This window comes from Brachyistius frenatus, unplaced genomic scaffold, assembly GCF_029030835.1.
Source record: "Brachyistius frenatus isolate BFR_SWC_R1_liver_20210118 unplaced genomic scaffold, ASM2903083v1 Contig_229, whole genome shotgun sequence".
NCBI classification, from domain to species: Eukaryota; Metazoa; Chordata; class Actinopteri; family Embiotocidae; genus Brachyistius; species Brachyistius frenatus.
This window is the reverse complement of record NW_027210828.1, coordinates 138,906-160,000: the sequence shown is the minus strand read 5'-3', so window position 1 is coordinate 160,000 and position 21,095 is coordinate 138,906. Positions and strand designations below refer to the sequence as shown.

At 42.0% G+C, this 21,095-nt stretch overlaps 1 protein-coding gene across 1 annotated transcript in view; it reads left to right on the top strand.

The window, feature by feature from the left end:
• Nucleotides 1-21,095, top strand: part of adamts2a (ADAM metallopeptidase with thrombospondin type 1 motif, 2a) — a 119,023-nt gene that overhangs the window by 37,126 nt on the left and 60,802 nt on the right. Inside the window, exon 3 of the mRNA XM_069719995.1 lies at nucleotides 16,449-16,626. Within this exon, the coding sequence (XP_069576096.1) occupies nucleotides 16,449-16,626 (178 nt within the window). The remainder of the gene's footprint in view (nucleotides 1-16,448; nucleotides 16,627-21,095) is intronic.

Genomic DNA, 21,095 nt, shown 5'->3' with positions numbered 1-21,095 from the left:
CAGAGGCATTGTTAATATAATTAATTTATGACCTTAGAGAAATGCAACACTGCTAGCATGCACTGTATTGTGCATAATTATTGACCTTACTCTGTGTTTAAGTGTTTTAATGTTGGATCGATGAAAAGTTAAAAAAAAAAAAAAAAAACGCTCCAGTCAAGTACTGGCCCTTAGTTGTCCAATCACAGTTTTGTAACTCAGCAAGCCTGTTGTAGTAGTAGTAGTGTGTGGGGCCGGAGTAAGAGAGAAACTGCCTTTTATAGCCTTTCCAAAAACCAAACACATGAGAAAAAACTTTCGGGAATAGATCAAACTATGTCTTCATCTCATCGATGTGTGAAGGACAACTTGATACTGGATTACAATATGGTGCCTCATACATTCAAATAAAAGCCAAAAAGAATTGGCTTTCCGGATGTTCATCTCCCTTCTGCCACAGAGCATGTAGCGTCTTTCCCATACACTGTGTATAAAAGTGGTCATAGCTGCTGGCTCAAGAAAAAGAGCAATACCACAGAGAGCCACGAGGGGTTGGCTCCAAAAAGTCTGACTCCATAGACTCCCATTCAACTTCTCTCATAAAATACAAAGTCAAAGTCGATTGGTTGCTGCTTGGTCTTTCCCAGTCGAGCTGGTAAAGAGCTTGAATGACTCCAAGTCTCCAGCCAGCCGGGCCCTCTGACTTCCTATTCACAAGGCTCTTCTAATATCTTTTTCAAATATTACTAAATTAAATTTTGATCAGAGACATTCCTTTTCCAATGATTATATGTAAGAAAAATGCTTTTTGGGCAAGTATGTGCACCATGTTATGATCACGGATGTTGGGGTCAGCGCTGATGGGCTGATTTTGGGAGCACTTGCTTTATCTGCTCCAACGTAATCTGCAAAGGTTAGCTTGTTCATAAAGCTCAGTTCCCAGCGAGCTTATACCACAAAAAAAACACACCCAGATGAGTTTAAGGTAAGATTAGCACATCTGTCCTGCTAAAATTGAGAAGCACTTTTTTATGTCTTCTGTTAAAAACCTATTGCTGTACAAATTTGACCATTGAGGATATCTTTAAAAAAAAAAATTATAATTTGAAATGGAAACGCAGAATCAAAATAACAGCTCTGTATATCTGTAGGCCAGCCTTAATTACACCATTTAGGAGATGCACCATAAACAATGTTGCAGTTGGCCATAATTCTGCAACCTCAGCTCATCACTCACCCACAGACACACAATTTTGCGCAGCTATCTTTGTTAGGATATTACTTTAGCTTCCATTCATTGTAAACAACATTAACCCTAATCTTTACGATGACCAACTCATGCCTAAAGCCAACCGTAACTCAACCTCATTTCAAACCTTTCCCCTTAACCAGGACTTGAGAAAATATGTTTGGCTTCATTAGGACCAGTCTTTTTCCCCCACGAAGATTACTGGTTAGTGTTTATCGCGGAAAAGGTCCTAATAAGGTAACAAACACATACACACACACACACACACACACACACACACACACACACACACACACACACACACACACACACACACACACACACACACACACACACACACACACACACACACACACACACACACACAGACAGTAGTTGAGATGGAGCTACGCTGGATTGCATACCTGAAATTATTGTAATACTGGTTGGAGGCCTTGGATGTGTTTTCTTTTGTTGGAAACATGAATACGTTTTTGTCAAAAGATGAAAGATCTCGGTGTCTTTCACTTTCAACATGTGGGACTTGGAATGTTAAACACTTTAATGCTGACAATTTCTCCTTACTAGTGAGTTGATCATATGTCCAGATGTGCATATGGAGTCAGGGCCTACATTACAAGATGCTTTTATTGCTTCCCTTTAAAAACGGTACAAGTCAGGCTGTCAACACAGTGAGAGAGGGAGCGCTAACAATTCAAAGGTAGATCTTCTCCCTCACACGCTGTCTTCCGCCATCTACCGCCAGATATTAGCGGAGAAGAGCAGGAATGTGAAAATAAAAGATGTTAGAGGAAAAGAATATAGAAATGAAAGAGGGTAAGACATGTTAAGGGAGATATCTGCCATGCCACACTGATAAGTGTAACATAACATCTGTAAATGATATGAAATAAAATAGAAGATAAATTGAACAACTAAAAGCAAGATACGTATATTTGTTCATTTAAAACAAGTACTTACTACTTTACAAAATATATATGACACACAGCAGTAACTGAACAGAAATTGAAGGATAAGATAGATACATCAAGTTTATAAAGGAAAGTTTTGAATAAAGTGCCCTTCAGTGACTTTGATACTCCTGAAGGGTGAGTTTGAGCTCATGGTCACCTTTTGATTTAAGTTTATATTCTGGCACATTCATGTCTGAGGATCTGCGACTGTTTACCTTCGTAGGAAACAAATCATAAATATATACCTCATATAAATATCTGAGCTGTCAAGATTAAAACCAATCCTATATCTAAATCATATGATAAAATACCAATAACGTTCATATGATCTCTGTTTGGTGCTTTTTATTTTTTAGCAACAGCTAGTGATTTGTTCTCATCCAAAATTTGCACCCGACCCGAAACGGGACTTATCTTTCCTCAGATCCTCTAAACCTGTATACATTTCTGTCTCAGAGAAAGTCTGGAGCACTTAAAAACTAGTCTACTTGATTTTAACCCTACAGAGTGGTCCTCTTTGTCAAGTTATATAGCTCTAAGCAAGGAAAAACAAAACAAAAAAATAAGGAAAATATACTTTTATTTCTTATTTTTGCTCAAGTTATTGCAGTTTTTGTTTTGTTTGTTGTTCTTGTAATTTATATATATATTTTTTAACTCTAAAGTGTTTTTTAGTTTTTTTTTTCCCCTCGTTTACTTTAGTCATCTTTAATAGCTGGCACTTCACACAGACTCTCTGACCGAGGCCCTGACTCTTTCTGTGCTCAGTTTGTTAATCCATGTGGAGGAGGGAGGCCTGCAAAGAATCATTTCTGATGTGTTGCCTTTTTGAGACACTTGTAGTGTAAATGTTGTTGAATGTAGTTGTTAAGACCACTGTTTAGGTGCATTGGTTTTAATATATCTGGGCATTGATTGTGGTACAAAAAAGAAGATATTATACTATGAAAAAAAAGGATAAATTAAACACAGTACATGTCTTGATTTTATTTGGCCACATAGCACCACCAGTATATGGACAGGCACATGTTACCTTGTAGCACAATCATAAAGCAGGAAACCACATACAGTTTTAATATCACACATTTAATTCATCACTAAATGCAGGGAGAAATAAATCCAAGAAGCAGTGGTCAAAGAGACAGAAGAGCACAGAGGACGTTTTTGATTAGTCTGTGATGTCAGTATCTATGACGGCAAAGAAATATTGCCTGACAGTACAGTACTGGTCCTGCAGAGAGAGCTGGTTCAGAAATACATTTTACTGTGTATTTTCTTCAGGTCTTTTTCACTTTATATCGCTCATCATCATCATCCTCACCATCATCCTCACGTGTTTCCACAGGTGGCTCTCCTCACTCTGTTAATAAAGGATTGCTTGTTATGAAATCAACAGGCAAGACAGCCCAATGCTGTGATCTCTCCTGGTCTCAACAGACTTGTGCTTGTGTGTGTGTGTGTGTGTGTGTGTGTGTGTGTGTGTGTGTGTGTGTGTGTGTGTGTGTGTGTGTGTGTGTGTGTGTGTGTGTGTGTGTGTGTGTGTGTGTGTGTGTGTGTGTGTGTGTGTGTGTGTGTGTGTGGTATTCTGTGCTCAAGCCCGCATTACATGCACGTGCTCGCTTTTTTTGCCCGCATGTGGGGGTCAAAAGGGTGGAGAGCAGGGGGCAACTCCCAGTCCTAGCAAACATTTGATTGGCTCCCGTGGCTGCTCTGACACAATCCGATTGGCTGTTTGGTCCAGCAGTCAGCACAGTGAGCAGGTAGGGGTGGGTCTTCTCTCGGCTCTGTTGCTAGGTTACAGGTATACCCAATAGATGTGGAGATATAGAGATAGAGTAGAGATAAGGTTGAGGATGGGTGTGGATCTGAGTGTTGATCTGTGCGAGTGAGTGAGTGAGTGAGTGAGTGAGTGAGTGAGTGAGTGAGTGAGTGAGTGAGTGAGTGAGCGAGAATCAGTGAGGGATCAATAGGTCAGGAGGATGGAGGAAGAGGGACGCAGTAGGGTAGTGACAATGAGGGTGACAGAGAGAGAGGGCTTCCCTGAAAGTGAAAAAAAAAAACTGGTTTATTGTGCTTTAGTGCAAAGACTTGTTCACACAGACAAACATCATTTATCCACATTCCAACAATCCGAACTGACAGCTTATCCAAACAATTGTAATGGACCAAGAATGGAGAAATATGAAAATGCCAAAATCTTCCTGCCGATTTATTTAGTTGGTTTAAAAATGAAATGAAACGGGATTCTTCATTTTGGGATGTTCGTAAAAGACAAAATGTTTTTCCACTGACCTCCTTAAAAAATGTACAGGTGCAGTGGTTTCATTATTACCAGCCAGCAGATCCCAGGCCTGCGGTTGATTTGTTATTCATTAAAGTGCTGTTGTATTAATCACAGACTGCTCTAGACAACACTGCTCTGAGAACAGCTGTTCCGCTGCACTTAGATTGCAATCATAGAGCGGTCAGTCGCCACTAATCGGGGTCATTTATCAATCTGGAAGACCACACACACATGGGAGCACACCAAAATACACAGACACACACACGCACACTGATCGATGGCAGGGCTGGGCCAGTGAGAAGGATTGATGGGTGCTTGGCTGGTGCTCCATGCATGTGTGTGGGTGAGAGTGAGAGTGTGCTGGCATGAGCACAGGGAGGGCACGGAGCTCACGAAAGGCTAAAGATCTGTAAAGAGTAACCGTCAGTCCATTAAAATGTGTGTCAGTCCTGTTGTCTTACAAAGCTGCACTGTGCAATTAATTGTGTACTTTTTCTTGTTTCCGACATATTTCCACACTAAGAACGGTACGCATTTATTGCCACTTGATCAAATCTCAACTCAACCTCCACTTACTGCTTTGTTCCCCGGCTTTCAATCACATCCCAATCTCCCTCAGTGGAGATCAAGGAGGTGTACTTGTTGACTCCTTGGCCAGCCTCTCCCTTTAAAACGAAGGTGGATCAATAAGTTCCAAGAATGATGTTGTGCGCAGCATCATGATGTGCACAGAGCAGGAGGAAGGTATAACCCTAATGGGTAAAGTTTACAAATTTCATCGCTTGATCAAAATCAGCACCCGAGTTACACAAGCTTTTGTCAGCAGTGGTCCGGGTGTGTCAGCGATGTTTTTCGCATCTGAAACTCAAGCAGAGAGAAAGAAGCAGCATGGAGCCAAATCCAGCAAGTAGGAGTGGGGAGCGACGATTGTGTCGTTGTAGATGACAAAATTGTACTTTTTCAATGCACTGAGCAGGCGTGTTGTCATGTTCAAGAACCAAAGTTGATCGCACCACAGTTCAGGTCGTTTTCACTGAATGTTTTTCCTCAGATGCCTCAGAATATCACAGTATGACTTGGTGTTGACAGTCTGACCCTGGGGGATGAATTCAGTCACAACCCCGTAAATGTCAAAAGAAAACCCACCTGGTTGAGCGCCTGACCTGCTGCCCCTTTTTCAGTTTTGGACAGTAATGTTCTGCCCCTCGGAAACGCAAATGTCACTCAAAACACCTCACCCAGCTCATGGGTTCATTGCCGTGGCTTCCTGAAGCCTTTCGAGGGTCTCGTGTTGCCGAGTTTGACACAAAATTTGATGTGCAGTCTCTGCTCATGTTCAAGGAGAAATCCCGGTGCACACGGACCATCGCTCACAAACACCTGGTTAACTTCAGGAACTAACATGATCAAGTGATGAAAATTCAAACACTTACTCATTAGTGTTATACCTTCCTCCTGCTCTGTGCACGTCACGGTCCTGCGCATTGTTTGCGAACAACCAATGTGTTCTTGGAACTTATTCATCCACCCTTGCATGTCATTGTAAACCATTTGTTAGATGTTTATGTATTGCTTGTAAATGCTAAATATGGGGATCAAGCTATTTATTTCAAGATGGAACTCCCGGATGCTCTATATGTGTCACTCTTTATAGTGTGCAGCATCTGCAACATATGTGCTTTGCAGAAATCACTTATAACCCTAAACCTTTAAAGATAATTAAGTTGAATTTGGTCAGGGTCTTGAATTTGTTTTAGGAGTTCATCATGGAGATTGGCATAACCCTAATTCACCCTGAATATAATTAGAATTTTCAAGGTGTAAACAAACTCTAAGCCCTGTAGGCATGCATTTCCTCGGAGACTGCCTTTGGTACAATGCCCCAGGGTTTGTTTGGAGTTCTGAGCTTTCCTTCATGGCATTTTGACATTGTTGGGACTGCTGTAAATCTCTCCTCACATCAGGTCATAATCGGAGTGAACCTTCCTGTGAGGTTGGAAGTAGTGTTATGTTGCACAGCCCGTGGCCCCCTGCGACAGACCTGACACCCTCTTTAGAAATGACTGGCCGCTCATACCTGAGCCACCCTGTGAAAAGTAACAACAGTAGAGACCGAGTGTGGAGGCTCCTGATGATTGGATCCTGTAAACTTTCCCCACACTTGTCCTGAATCCTCCATGCTGGTCAGGCCAAGAACATTTGGCTGTCTGGGAAATCTGTCAGGCTGCTGAGAGAAGAAGAACGAAAGGGTGAGACTGGGAGAGCGGAGCACCAGGGGAGGAGGAGGAAGAGAAGGAGGAGGAAGATATTTGCTTCATTTCAGTGCTGAGCTGATTGATAGAATAAATTATGCTCTAATTTTAAATTCTCTGCTATATTTTTTTCTCTCCATTGCTGTCCATTGAACTAAAATCCCTTTCATCCTTTTCCCTAAATCTGTCACTTTCTGAATTGTTACATTTTTGCCTTCCACTTCTTCACACCATTACCTCCTCAGAACTGGTTGTCACACATTTCTCCTGCTTTAACTCCTCTGCTCACTGTGTCTCTACGTCTCCTTTTTCCCTTCCTTGTATTGCTGATTCATAATCTCTGTTTGGACAGAAAACAGAGGGAGGGAGCTTCTGTCCTAATGAATAACAACAGGAATTGGGAGAGAGAAGGTGAGAATGGGATAGTGAGGCAGCCCAAACTGTCTGGTACTCTGGTCTTTTAGTCTGTCTGCCAGACTGTCAGCAACTGTGTTTCTGTCTGTGTCAACGCTCTCACTCTGAACCAAAATTTTCCCAGATTGTGGCGTCAGGCTAACCAGGTTTGCCTTCCTAAAGCTATTCTTAGGTCTGTGCCACCCAGAGTCTACAGAGTCCCAGAGTCTGTTTAAATAATATGGTTTGTGCCCGCTTGTCTTCTGTCTCTCTTCTTTTTCCAACACCTGGGTCTGTCTTCACTCTCACACATATAGAGTGCCTCGACCACATACTGTTATGAGAAATGGAAAGAGATGGAGTAAAGTATGACTAATGGAATTGTAAGAAAACAATGGAGGAGAGATGGAAAAGAACAGAGCAAGCGGGGAGCAACGGAGAGGCAGATCACATGGCAGCGAGAGGAAAACGTAAATGAAGGAAGAGTGCAAATATTCAGTAGAATATGAGGGTAGAAATAGAAAACTAGTTGCCAATGCGCCATTGGGTTGCATTCATAAGTTGGGAGATGTTTGTGGAGATAACAGACTAAAGCCTGGGAGTGGAGTTGTGGGGGACTCGCAGAGTGCCTTTCCTGTTTACTCATGCCTCCTCCTCTTCCTTTCACTGCTGCATTTTTACAATTCCTTTTTTTTTCTTGTAGTGCTTCCAAGCAGTTGATTTGTGTTGGCTTGAGCGAAGAGTTAAAACCTAAAATGACCGAGTCTCGGTCTGTGTGTGCGATAGGAGAAAAGGAGTGTGTGTGTGTGTGTGTGTGTGTGTGTGTGTGTGTGTGTGTGTGTGTGTGTGTGTGTGTGTGTGTGTGTGTGTGTGTGTGTGTGTGTGTGTGTGTGTGTGTGTGTGTGTGTGTGTGTGTGTGGGGAGGGGGGGGGGGTTGGCTGGCAGACGTGATCAAAAATGTAGGTCAAAGATAAACAATTTGCAAATGAGGTGCGGAAAGGGAACGAGAAATATAAAGTGAGTGAGACGGGGCTGCCATGTGTGTGTATGTACAGTATGTGAAGTTGTGTAGGTGTGTGTGCTTGCAGTATTTTTTTTTTTTTTTTCTTGGAGTAACCATTTTTAGAGACCACTCTATGTAATGAGCTGAGCAGAGTGAGAGGGATGAGGCTGCATCGCAAAGTCCTCTATTGCTTAAATCACAGTCATCTGGCTTGTACTGCACACACGCACAACCTGTCAGTTTGCGTGAGAATGCCCGTGTGTGTTTGACAGAGGACACGGTAAAAAAAAAAAAAAAAAAAAATGTACGAGAAAGTTTAAACGGCCCTCCTCCCTTCACGTGTTTACATTTGATAAATATTGTTTGTTGTGTCGGATTTATCCTCCTCATACTCCTTCAATATTCCTGATTAACATAATTGGGGCAGTCGCCTCGCTCCTCACAACATTAAGCAAATAAATGAATTCACGCAATGAATCTGTCTTAATTCTTAACCTTAATTGGAGTCCTCGAACTCTTCCCGCTCTCTCTGCTATCTACTTTTTCTTCTGCCAGAGTGAAGCAGCAGAGGAAAAAGGTTTGACAAGGGTCCAACTGTATATTTAGCTGCGCTGAATGTTTTAAATAGCTCTGCTTAAATCTACATTTTACAAGATATTCATAATCCAAACACAAAACTTGGCTTTCTCAGAGCACAAAGGTATAATTTGCTGTTGATGCGATTAAATGAAACGCTATTAATATTTGCGGTGACATGTTCCTTTAATCTCTCCCTCTGAAGTGTGTCTAATTTTCAAATCAGCCTCACTATTGTACGAGGCTGATTCTCTCATGACTCAAAGGGTGAATGAATGGAGGGTTACACAGTATGAGTGAGTCACTATCAAAGCTATATTTGCGCGTGGCAGTGTGTTTGTGTTTGTGCGACTGTGTCTGCCCTGCCTGCCTGTGGATGCATCTGTGCAACTGTGTGTGAAGTTGGCCAGCAGTAGCAGGGTTATGAATTAGATCAAACACGCACAGCCACACATAGTGACACCAGATCAAACACACACATACACACTGCCCGCACTGGACTGAGCTGAAGTTCCCCAACCGGGTGTGACTTTGATCCTCACCACAACATCCGCTCTTCCACTCCAACACGGCTCTTCTGCTACTCGTCTGTCTCACGTGCCGTCCAGGACACTTACACTGGACTCGAGTTACTCCTTTCAGATCTTCAAATAGAGCTCAGTGTGGTTTCCAACACAGAGGATCCTCCAGTTGTAACACGACGCCAGGATCCAGATTTGGAGCCTGCAGATGGGCTTCAGGACTCAGAGGGAGGGTTGTGGTTAGTGTCACCATCTCAATGGCCATGAGAGTAATAATAACCTTATATATAATATATTATTATTATTATGATTATTATTATTATATTGTTTCAGGACAAGCCATATGTGATTATATGGTGCAGGAACTGTTAATTTCTTTTCTTTAATCTTAATGATTAATTCAAAATGTTGATGGTAAATTGCTATTCCTTGAAAAATATATTTACACTCCAGGAAGTGGTGAAATATGACCTGAAAAAGATCTGACAGCTCACCAATAAAACAACTTTCAGCTTTTTCTTGAAGAAATTTGATTCTTTGCTAATTTATTGGATATATATTGGCATTGATTCCCGAGACTCGGATGTGTCCTGAGCAGTGGGTACGGAAAGTATTCAGACCCCTTTAAATTTTTCACTCTTTGTTTCATTGCAGCCATTTGCTAAAATAAAAAAAGTTCATTTTATTTCTCATTAATGTACACTCAGCACCCCATCTTGACAGAAAAAAACCAGAAATGTAGAAATTTGTGCAAATTTATTAAAAAAGAAAAACTGAAATATCACATGGTCATAAGTATTCAAACCCTTTGCTCAGTATTGAGTAGAAGCACCCTTTTGAGCTAGTACAGCCATGAGTCTTCTTGGGAATGATGCAACAAGCTTTTCACACCTGGATTTGGGGATCCTCTGCCATTCTTCCTTGCAGATCCTCTCCAGTTCCGTCAGGTTGGATGGTGAACGTTGGTGGACAGCCATTTTCAGGTCTCTCCAGAGATGCTCAATTGGGTTTAGGTCAGGGCTCTGGCTGGGCCAGTCAAGAATGGTCACAGAGTTGTTCCGAAGCCACTCCTTTGTTATTTTAGCTGTGTGCTTAGGGTCATTGTCTTGTTGGAAGGTGAACCTTCGGCCCAGTCTGAGGTCCAGAGCACTCTGGAAGAGGTTTTCTTCCAGGATATCTCTGTACTTGGCCGCATTCATCTTTCCTTCAATTGCAACCAGTCGTCCTGTCCCTGCAGCTGAAAAACACCCCCATAGCATGATGCTGCCACCACCATGTTTCACTGTTGGGATTGTATTGGGCAGGTGATGAGCAGTGCCTGGTTTTCTCCACACATACCGCTTAGAATTAACGCCAAAAAGTTCAATCTTGGTCTCATCAGACCAGAGAATCTTATTTCTCATAGTCTGGGAGTCCTTCATGTGTTTTTTAGCAAACTCTATGCGGGCTTTCATATGTCTTTCACTGAGGAGAGGCTTCCGTCGGGCCACTCTGCCATAAAGCCCCGACTGGTGGAGGGCTGCAGTGATAGTTGACTTTGTGGAACTTTCTCCCATCTCCCTACTGCATCTCTGGAGCTCAGCCACAGTGATCTTTGGGTTCTTCTTTACCTCTCTCACCAAGGCTCTTCTCCCACGATTGCTCAGTTTGTCTGGACGGCCAGGTCTAGGAAGAGTTCTGGTCGTCCCAAACTTCTTCCATTTAAGGATTATGGAGGCCACTGTGCTCTTAGGAACTTTGAGTGCTGCAGAAATTATTTTGTAACCTTGGCCAGATCTGTGCCTTGCCACAACTCTGTCTCTGAGCTCCTTGGACAGTTCCTTCGACCTCATGATTCTCATTTGCTCTGACATGCACTGTGAGCTGTAAGGTCTTATATAGACAGGTGTGTGCCTTTCCTAATCAAGTCCAATCAGTTTAATTAAACACAGCTGGACTCAAATGAAGGAGTAGAACCATCTCAAGGAGGATCAGAAGAAATGGACAGCATGTGAGTTAAATATGAGTGTCACAGCAAAGGGTCTGAATACTTATGACCATGTGATATTTCAGTTTTTATTTTTTAATAAATTTGCACAAATTTCTACATTTCTGTTTTTTTCTGTCAAGATGGGGTGCTGAGTTGCTAAGTGCTGAGGTGTTATTAATGAGAAATAAAATGAACTTTTTTTTATTTTAGCAAATGGCTGCAATGAAACAAAGAGTGAAAAATTTAAAGGGGTCTGAATACTTTCAGTACCCACTGTATGCAGGTGACTGCCACTGAAATGTCTCTAAGTGCAGCCAGTTTGATACACACTACCAGTTGTCCATGTTGTGTGAATGCTTAGTGTACTTTTAAAGGTGCCATATTTCACGCTTTTTTTTTTCTTTTTTTTTCCTATTTTGTATTTAAATTTCAAAAAAACATTTTAATGTAGTTTTACATCTCTTTTCCTCTGTTCTCCAAAAACAGGTTGTTTTTTTGTCAACGCTCCTAAGGTACACTGATTATTTGGGACCCTGTTTTTGGATTGGCTGACTTTTTTCTTCATGACTCGTGCCCAGGCCAACAACAGATTTTTTTCAGTCTTGTATCTTGCTAGCTCCACAACAGAATGACTGCTCTGTGTTTTTTTCCCCACATCAGCTGTGCTGAGGGCGGAAATGGGAAATATATGCGAGTTTGTGACATCACAAACTTGCAAACGGCATATTCAAACAGCTCAGTTGCATAACATGGGCTGTGTTCATTTCTCAATAGACTAAAACTTTTTACACCTTCACAGAATTTATATAGCACCTACACCAGCTTTATAATCAAAATGTATAGAATACAGTTCCTTGAAAACATGACAAAACACAAAAACTTTTTTCACGTTATCATTATGGGGTATTGTGTGTAGAATTTTGAGAAAAAAAAAAGAATTTAATCCTCAATAATCCAGTTTTATATAGAAAGTTTTCATTTTAACTATTTTCTTTAGGAGGGTAAAGTATTTTTTTTTTTTTTTTTTATCTTTGTTGCCTGAATTAGTTTAAATCTTTCTGACAATATAATTTTTCATTAGCACTTATACAGAAACCATGGCTATATATTTTGACTAAAAATCAGTTTAGCAGGTGGCTTTTTTGTTTTGTTTAAATCACCATGTTATTTACTTTATTGCCTTGACTATATGCATATGATCAGATGTTGACCCATAGTCAGACCCATAGAAATAGATAAAAGTAACTCGCATGAAGTAGATGCTTGGCCATGACCTTTTCAGCCAGATGTGCAATACTGCTACTTGTGTGTGTGCTTTAAAATACACTAGATCATAAAGGTTTTTAGATGATGATAAAATGCAGAGAGCGTTGACATTGTGTTAGATTTAAGTGTCTCATGAGGGCAGGGGAAGCTAATAAGCTAAAATTTTAACACATCAAACCTAATAAAACATCTTCAGGCTCATCACCCAAAGGAGCACAATGAATTTACTGTAATAAGAGAACAGCAGCTAGCAAGGCAGCTGAGGCTGAAGCAATCCCTGAACAGGAGAGAGCAGTTATGGAGTGATTGTGCTAAAACTACATCAGGAAATGGTAAAATTCATAACTGCAGATGAATACCTACTTGGCAGAAAGCATGGGATTCTCAAGATTGTTTTGTTTGCTGAAGAACTAATTACAGATAAGATTGTACTGTTGGCTTTTCATATTATGTAACTTTATAGAAAGGTATCAACAGTGTGCTTTGAACGCATACAGCATTCAAATCTTTGCATTCATTTCATTTTTACCCATCATCTAAGTTTCATAATTTATCACAAATGTCAAAACACACAGACATCTAGATTCAGAGCTTCCTCTTTCCGTAATGTCAGTCAAGGATGAATTTCCATACATTTGTTAAGTAATATAAGAAGGTGCCTCCGTTTTCAGACTCTTTTTCACAATAAAAAAGTAATCCGGAGTGATTTATGTCTGAAAGGTGTGAACAGGAAGTGCTACCTGACAAAGCAGCAGGACTCTCTGTGATGCAGGTTTGACGGCGGCACAGTGGTGTAGTGTTTAGCACTGTCGTCTCACAGTGAGAAGGTTCTGGGTTTGCATGTTCTCCCTGTGCCTGCGTGGGTTCTCTCTGGGTACTCCAGCTTCCTCCCACCATCCAAAGACATGCATGTCAGGTTGATAGGCTCCAGTCCCCCCGTGACCCTGTTCAGGATAAAGCGGGTTTAGATAATGGATGGATGACTACAAAGTGACTCTGGGTGCTGCTCTTTCAGTTTTCTGTCATGGGAGTTGTGCAAAAGTCATCTTTGTTTACCTTTTAAATTGCAATTGCGATGTCTTATTGCAAGTGTTGTTGTGGATGCCGGTTTGTCTTACAGTGTGGGGATAAACAGGAACTTACGTTTTTCATAAAGACCAATGAAAGAAATAGCAGATGAGAGATTTAATATTTCATTGAGCTACTGAAGCAAGGAGAACAGAGGCTAGCCCGCACATGACGTAATGACTTCAGCTCTCTGAACAACCCTTCCAACGTTGTGTTGTAATGCTTGATTTTTGCTGTGTGGCATTGAACCCCATCTTTGAACAACCGGACTTGTGTTGGCACACGGCGGCTGGCAGTGAACTGCAGATGAGTCTGAATTTCTCTCGCTTGTTGTGGACAGTGTTTGGACAAGCCTCTCTGTAATCCCCTTGAGTAGGACTTGGCTGCTCCTGCTTTAGACAGATGAAGACAATGCTCACTCACTATGGAAATGTGCGCAGACGCTTTGATGCTTTATTCACGTCACTTTTTCAAAGGACGCGTCCAGTTCTTCGGCTTCCTCCCACCTTCCCCCCCTCTCTCTCCAGCCCTCCACCCCCACTACGCTGGCTCTGATCGATCCAACCATGTCTCCCAGTCCCACATGTCATCTTTTTTCTTTGACACACTGCTCCTCTCCCCACTGCTTGGTATTCTGGGGTGGGACCGCATGCACCATCGCAGATCCATCGGGTCCAATCGGAATGCCGCACCACAGCTCGGGAAAATGGAGGGATGAGAAGCGAGTAAGACGGGCGGGGGGGGGGGGGGGTGTTGGGGGGGTGGGGGGGTTGGTTGGTCAGTGGCTTGTCGACATTCTTCTGGGACCAAAGCCTCAGACTGGCAGGGCGAAACAGAGGAATGGGAAAAGATGAGAGTGGAGGCAAGAAAAAGAGCACCTTTTGATTTCTGAGGGGCCACTTTTGTTAATATCCATTTCCTTTCAAATCAGCCTCTCTAAGGTATTCAAGGAGCATACGAGTTCCTATTCTCCATTTTCTTTAGAGAGCAGAGGAGGCAGTAAGTATATGCAAAGTACTTGCAACCGCAAAAGCATTGATTTGTTACATTTAGGCTCCCTGTACTGTACTACAGATGGCAGACATAATGGATACAGACGGGGCCAATGAAATGGCCTTGGAGAAGGATGGACAAATAATGAATAGTGCAGTATATTTGTATATATGTTTTTTACATCTGTTTTCTTATATTCATGTGAAATCTAATCAATACCATTTAAACAGTACAGTAAATGTAAGCTTAAGAAATAACATATGCAGTTAGAAAGAAATATTAATTGTTAAAGTTACTCCTTACGTTCCTTTGTTGTCATGGCAACAGTAAATGCGGTTTTAAAAAAAAACTGCCCCTACTTACTCAAAACTCACATTGTACAGACATTATCTGAACTTTTGTCATATGAACTACGTCACTTCTCCAGGACACCAGATTGTAGTTATTTATACAGCCACTAGAGGTCGCTTAACTTTAAACGAGCCGGAGGTTGTGATAAGCTGCTAGCATGAAAGACCTGCGGGGTCTTTTTTTTTGGACGTCAGAGACTTCGATTTTATTATTATTTTATTTTTTTAAGTTACATTTTTTGTGTGAAAATTTTTCAAATGATCTATTTATTAATGATCATATAGCATTACTATTACATATTAATTATTTATTACAATGTTATTGATTTAATGATTTTTTTTTTTTCATTTAAAAAATAAGCCTAGGCTGGAAGCATTACATTACTTATACTGCATATCACCACGGTATTAGATGACTGTATTTCTAACACTATTATCAGGCTGTGATAATAGTGTATTATTTCAGTAGTTTAAATGTGATACATGTTCCCTCTGATACAGTGAGTTAGTCAGCCATTGTTAGCCGGTCTTTGTGTGATTTCTGACTCCAGTGGCTTTCAGCAAATCTCATGTGCTGTACAGTACACACACAGCTTTTCATCACATATTCTTCTGTAATGCATACTGAATTGTTTGTCATTAGCTCACTTACCTGTCTTCAACTTGCTCATCATCTCTTTCTTCTCCTGTCACAGTGGAGGGAGAAGCAGGCACGCAAGTGCTGATTGTATCGATGTTTTCCCTTTTCTTAATTTATCACTCTTTCTTTTGCTCTCTTCCTCTCTGAAGCCTCTCCATCCTCTCTGTGTGTTCTCCCCCATGGCTTTCCACTACAGCAGTGCGTTGCCTTGGTAATTACCAGTTGTCTTAAACAGACAGATGGAATAAGAGAGAGTGACGGGCAATTTTCCCAGTGCCTGTTTTCCTATTGTATGTGCACGCAACTCCTTTTGGCGTGTGTGTTCTTTATGCACGCCTCTTAAACTCTCCCCCATCTCTTCCTCCTCGCTCCCTTTTTCTCACGCACTTCCTGTGAGTTTGCTGATGTGTGTGTGTGTGTGTGTGTGTGTGTGTGTGTGTGTGTGTGTGTGTGTGTGTGTGTGTGTGTGTGTGTGTGTGTGTGTGTGTGTGTGTGTGTGTGTGTGTGTGTGTGTGTGTGTGTGTGTGTGTGTGTGTGTGTGTGCGTGCGTGTGCGTGAGCGTGAGAGGCGGACGTGGGGAATTACCTGACAGGATGTGTTAGTCAAGGACGGGAGTGGGACAGTCTCATCTCCTACTCTGGTGTTGGCCATTTCAGATGCCAGGTGTCACTCTGGACCTCTGTAGGGCCCCGAAAGGGACCGCTGCCCTCCCCTTCTCTTCTCTTTTTTTCTCCCAGCATACCCCAAACACAGCAATGGAGTAAAGTGAAGAGCTATTTCTTTGTCTAAACTGTCAGCCAGGTGTAGGATGGAGGGAGAAGGGAGTAGGGAGTGAGAGGCAAACATGGGAAGAGAAGAGGCTGTGTGTTGTACGAGGGACTGACACGCATTATCATGATGTCAGAGTTCACTTATGCATATTCATGTTATCCAATTAATGTCTCTCTTTCAGGCTGGTATGATCAGGACAGCGCAAGAGGAGTTTTTTATCGAGCCGGTGGAGAGGGCCGATGGAGTGATAGAAGAGGAGGAGGAGGAGGGAGGAGGAGGAAGGACACACATCGTCTATCGCTCTTCAGCCATTAAGAAAGTGCCCATCAGCAGCACAGCGGCAGACTACCACTCCAGAGGTTAGTCTGTGGTTCCCATTGTGCTATCCTCCACTTTTGTACATCCTTCCCTAATAGCTCCTCATGCACACTTCAGTACTGTACTCTCATCTCCATTTTTACTTGAACTCGCCACATGTGGAAGTGGTTTAATAATACTGATGGAAAGCTAAGTCCCACATCATTCACCCTAAATGTTAAACCTACATAAGTCTTTAAAATAGGACATTTGTTATCATTACTTTGTCTGCAATACATCCTGCAACACAACACAGGCTACACTCCACTTAAATAAACTATTATCTTAAACCATTCTCCCCTCATACACGCCCTGTTATATAATCAGATCAAACCATTGTATGCAAAGACAGTGAGTCACAGAACGAGCATACTCTGCTGTCAAAAAGATTACACCTACACACGCTCAAATGCGTCCTAAATGCGTCTTCCAAAGAGAGGGGAGTGACAAGTGTTTAACTGCTAAGGTAGCACCCTCAGTATCTTTCATTGAATTATACACCACTTCGGCTGCCTTAACAATTAACAGCTGGCGCTCATGTCTTTGGTTTGGCGTCACATTTTCCTCCATTTTATACTCTGCAGAAGAAGTAAATTCACTAAAACAGCAAGATGGGATGTTATTTTAGAGAAAGCGGAGTACTTAAAGTTTGACACAGCATGTTGGCAATAGGATTAGAGGGAGGGAGGACAAATGTATTAAAATAGGCTTTAATACTTAAGGTCTGAATATTATCATAGAAGCAATATTATATTTTCATTGAAAAAAAAATCATTTATTCATCTGTTTTGTAGTGTATTACTCCAAAATGCAATTTATTTGCAATGGAAAAGAAATATTCTATCAATTTAAATCCTTGGTTGTGTATGTAATGTGCATGAACAATAAGGATGTTGAAACACACGGTCCACTACAACAACAAAGACAAAAATGTAGATATTGTACTTTTGAGATGGCCTTCGAGTTTAGCAGGATACTTTATTACTCTGAAACTATTGTTGAAATTAAGTGGTTATTGGGGCCACAAAGATTTGCATTAATTCTAGAAAATACTACAATATTTTTGTCCATATATTGGCTAGGAGACCTAGAGCATACAGTATGTTCAGTATCTGCTGACAATGCCCTGGCTTGCCCGGGCTTTGATGCCCTGGGAATAAGAACGAGCTGCCACATTGGATTAATTGTTGCTTGAACTTGTGGTGCAAAAGACAGCTGCTTGTTTTTAGAGCACACAAGTTGTAGGCTATACAATGAAGTTTGAAAAAGTTTAGAGTTTTCCTAACTGAACTGAAATATTTTATTTTGTAGCTGAACAGAATAGAAATAAAAAATAAGGGAAATTCCCATAATATAGGATATTCAATGTGATCAGTTCTAACGTCAGGGGTTTAAACACTTGCAGGTAGAAATATTCCTGCACTGCATGCCTCAGGCTTGTTTCAGTAGAGGTGGTTGTCCAATTGCTGTGATTGATCTGATGCCTGCAAGTTAATCAATTGACCCTGACCAGTGCAAAAGTCTGTATTTCAACTCATCATCAAAGCGAAAATGCTGTCAAACACCTGAGTCTCCCATATTGTACAGGTGTGAATCCAAGCACTTTATAATGAAGTGCATTGCAATAGATGGGATCTGTGTCTTCCTATTGTGAGCAGTTGACTCAAGAATGTCTAATAATATACAGAGAGAGAGAGAGAGAGAGAGAGAGAGAGAGAGAGAGAGAGAGAGAGAGAGAGAGAGAGAGAGAGAGAGAGTTTCCATAGGAACACCCAGTGAGGACAGACTGCATTAGAGTAACACAGATCTGCTCCCACTGTTACTGATACCTGGCAGCACATCCACATACATCCACAGATACACACCAGCATGAGCACGTACACACACTGTGAAAAAAAAACAAAAAACTTAACGGAAACACACACATACACAGGATGTAACCACACACACACAGCTTACACAACTCCCTTGATAATACATTTACACTTGTGAACACACACACATGCCGCATGCACACCAACACCAACACCATGAGACACACACACACACACACACACACACACACACACACACACACACACACACACACACACACACACACACACACACACACACACACACACACACACACACACACACACACACACACACACACACACACACACACTGCGTCTCACTGCTCCTTGTTGCCTTTGAATCTTTCTTTCTAATGAAGAGTGGGGTGCAGATCAATAGCGTAGGATAGAACAGGCCACTGTGTGTGTTTGTTTGTGTGTGTGTCTGTGTGCATGTATGTATGGCGTGGGCATGAGTTCTGTGGTCGTCTGGCTTTGAGTGCTGGGATTTTCAAGGCTAAGCAGACAGACAGACTGACAGACAGACAGAAGAGCAGGCATGTGCTGCTCCCAGAAGCATTTGATGTGAATCTGTCTCTCTCTCTCTCTTCTCTTCTCTTTTTTCTCTTTTTGTCTTTGCTATTCTAGACCACAACATTATGTAAACACAAAGTTTACCTTCCACTTGTTACATCATGTCAATGTAATATCAGAGCCACATGAACATATGGGAAGCACATTATAGATCCTCCTGACTCTACAAACAGCTCCCTTTACCCTTCATCCTCAAAACAAATCGAATCCTTTTCTCTCTTATTCCCCTCATATTCTCTTCCCCAGACATCCCCCCTCCCTCCTCATGTAGATCAATCAGGGACATTAGTGAATTAATTAATAATCAATCAATCATTTCTGAAGTTCTCCTATGCCAGACTTGCTTAATTCACAGCCATTTATTGAATGTTGGACTCATTTCCTGGCTAAAGACAGAGGGAAGGAAGTTATATTTAGCAAGGTAATAGAGGAAGAAAAAGGAGAGAAAGAGAGATAAAGAAGGAGCGAGATTGATCGGTTTCTTACACCATAAGCTGAGGAGGTGTGAATCAATGTCCTAAGTGGAGAGAGCAAGCTTTATTATTAATGTGGCACATTCGTCAATTAATCGCTGCGGCGATAGAAAACGAAGGATTGCCATTCATTCTTTTGCAGGGCGGACAGAGCTTCATCTTTCAATCTGTCTTTCATTCCCCCTGAACAATTTCATTTGATCTCCTTTTATCTGGGGGTTTTGATCAATGTCCTGTTCTTGCTCTGCTAATTTTACTTCCTTCTTCTCTCTTGTTTTTCTTTGGCTTTAGCTTGTTTTTGCCCAAAACAAATCTTCATCTTGCTTCCCTCCATTCCAGCGGCCAGACAGAGTGTGTGGCGAGAGGGTGGAGTTTAATGTTTTGACTCGGGAACTGGACTGTCTGTGTATCTGTGTTCTTGCAGCTGTGTGTATGTGATTGTGTTCCAGTGCAGTTTTGTGTCCAGGGCAGAGACATGCCTACACAGATGCACTATTAGAGAGCTTTTTTTTTTTTTTACCCATGATCCTTTTCACCTAGCCTTTTACCCGTGCTAAACTTTCACATAAGTATTATGCATAAATGTCACATGTTTTAGCAACAATCAGCCAACTCTTTCTTATATAAATACTTAATGTGGCACGCTCCACCCGATGTTAGGCTGTTGTATGTTATGTTTTGGTTGCATGGTATAATTTAGCTCCATTTTAAGGACACAACAGACACATAGTCCTGGGTACATAGTCTCCCCAGCTCACATGTTTTCATTGACATTTCAGAGATCTGTATTGTTCTCAAGGCAGAAAGGCTCCCTGCAGCTTCCGGGGGAAAGTGGCTGCAATTACCTGGTGGCCTGACACTGGGCGGAGGGCTGAGCCGGCTACACGGGACGCCGTGCAACTGCACAAAGCGTGCATTTGTTCTAGCCCTCAGGCTGTGTTGTTCTATGCTGTTCTTGTATGTTCGGTGCTGTGCTGTACTGTGCTCTCCTGCTCTGGGCTAATGTGAGCAGTTAGTGTTGTTGTGTTGTTGGTGTATTGCACTTTGCACGCTGCGGATACAATGATGTGTCAGTCTTGGCCTGTGCTAAGAGGAAGTTGGAGAGGGTCAGACAGAGGCCAGTGGTGCTAGTCACTGTAGCTTAATGTCTGCCTCCCACATCCAGAAAATGAAGGATGCTCCCTGGAGTCCCGCTCTCTCTCTCTCTCTCTCTCTCTCTCTCTCTCTCTCTCTCTCTCTCTCTCTCTCTCTCTCTCTCTCTCTCTCTCTCTCTCTCTCTGTATCTCTCTCTGCCTCGCTCTCTCACTTCACTCCTCCTCTGTGCCTCCCCCGAATCCTCCCCCCCTCACCCCACCACCCTGTCTCTGCTGATGTGACACAAGGATAGGTCACATGGTGCAAGGGTTTTAAGAGGAGACTCATGACTAAGCACTTAGAGATTTGAGCACACACAACTCATAAATGGCCTAAACTCATCTTCAGTGCGTAACAGGAGGTCCCAGCAGACATTTTGCAGCATGGTGTGCTTCTTGGTGGAAATCCCAAATAGCCACAAGAAAACCTTGGAAA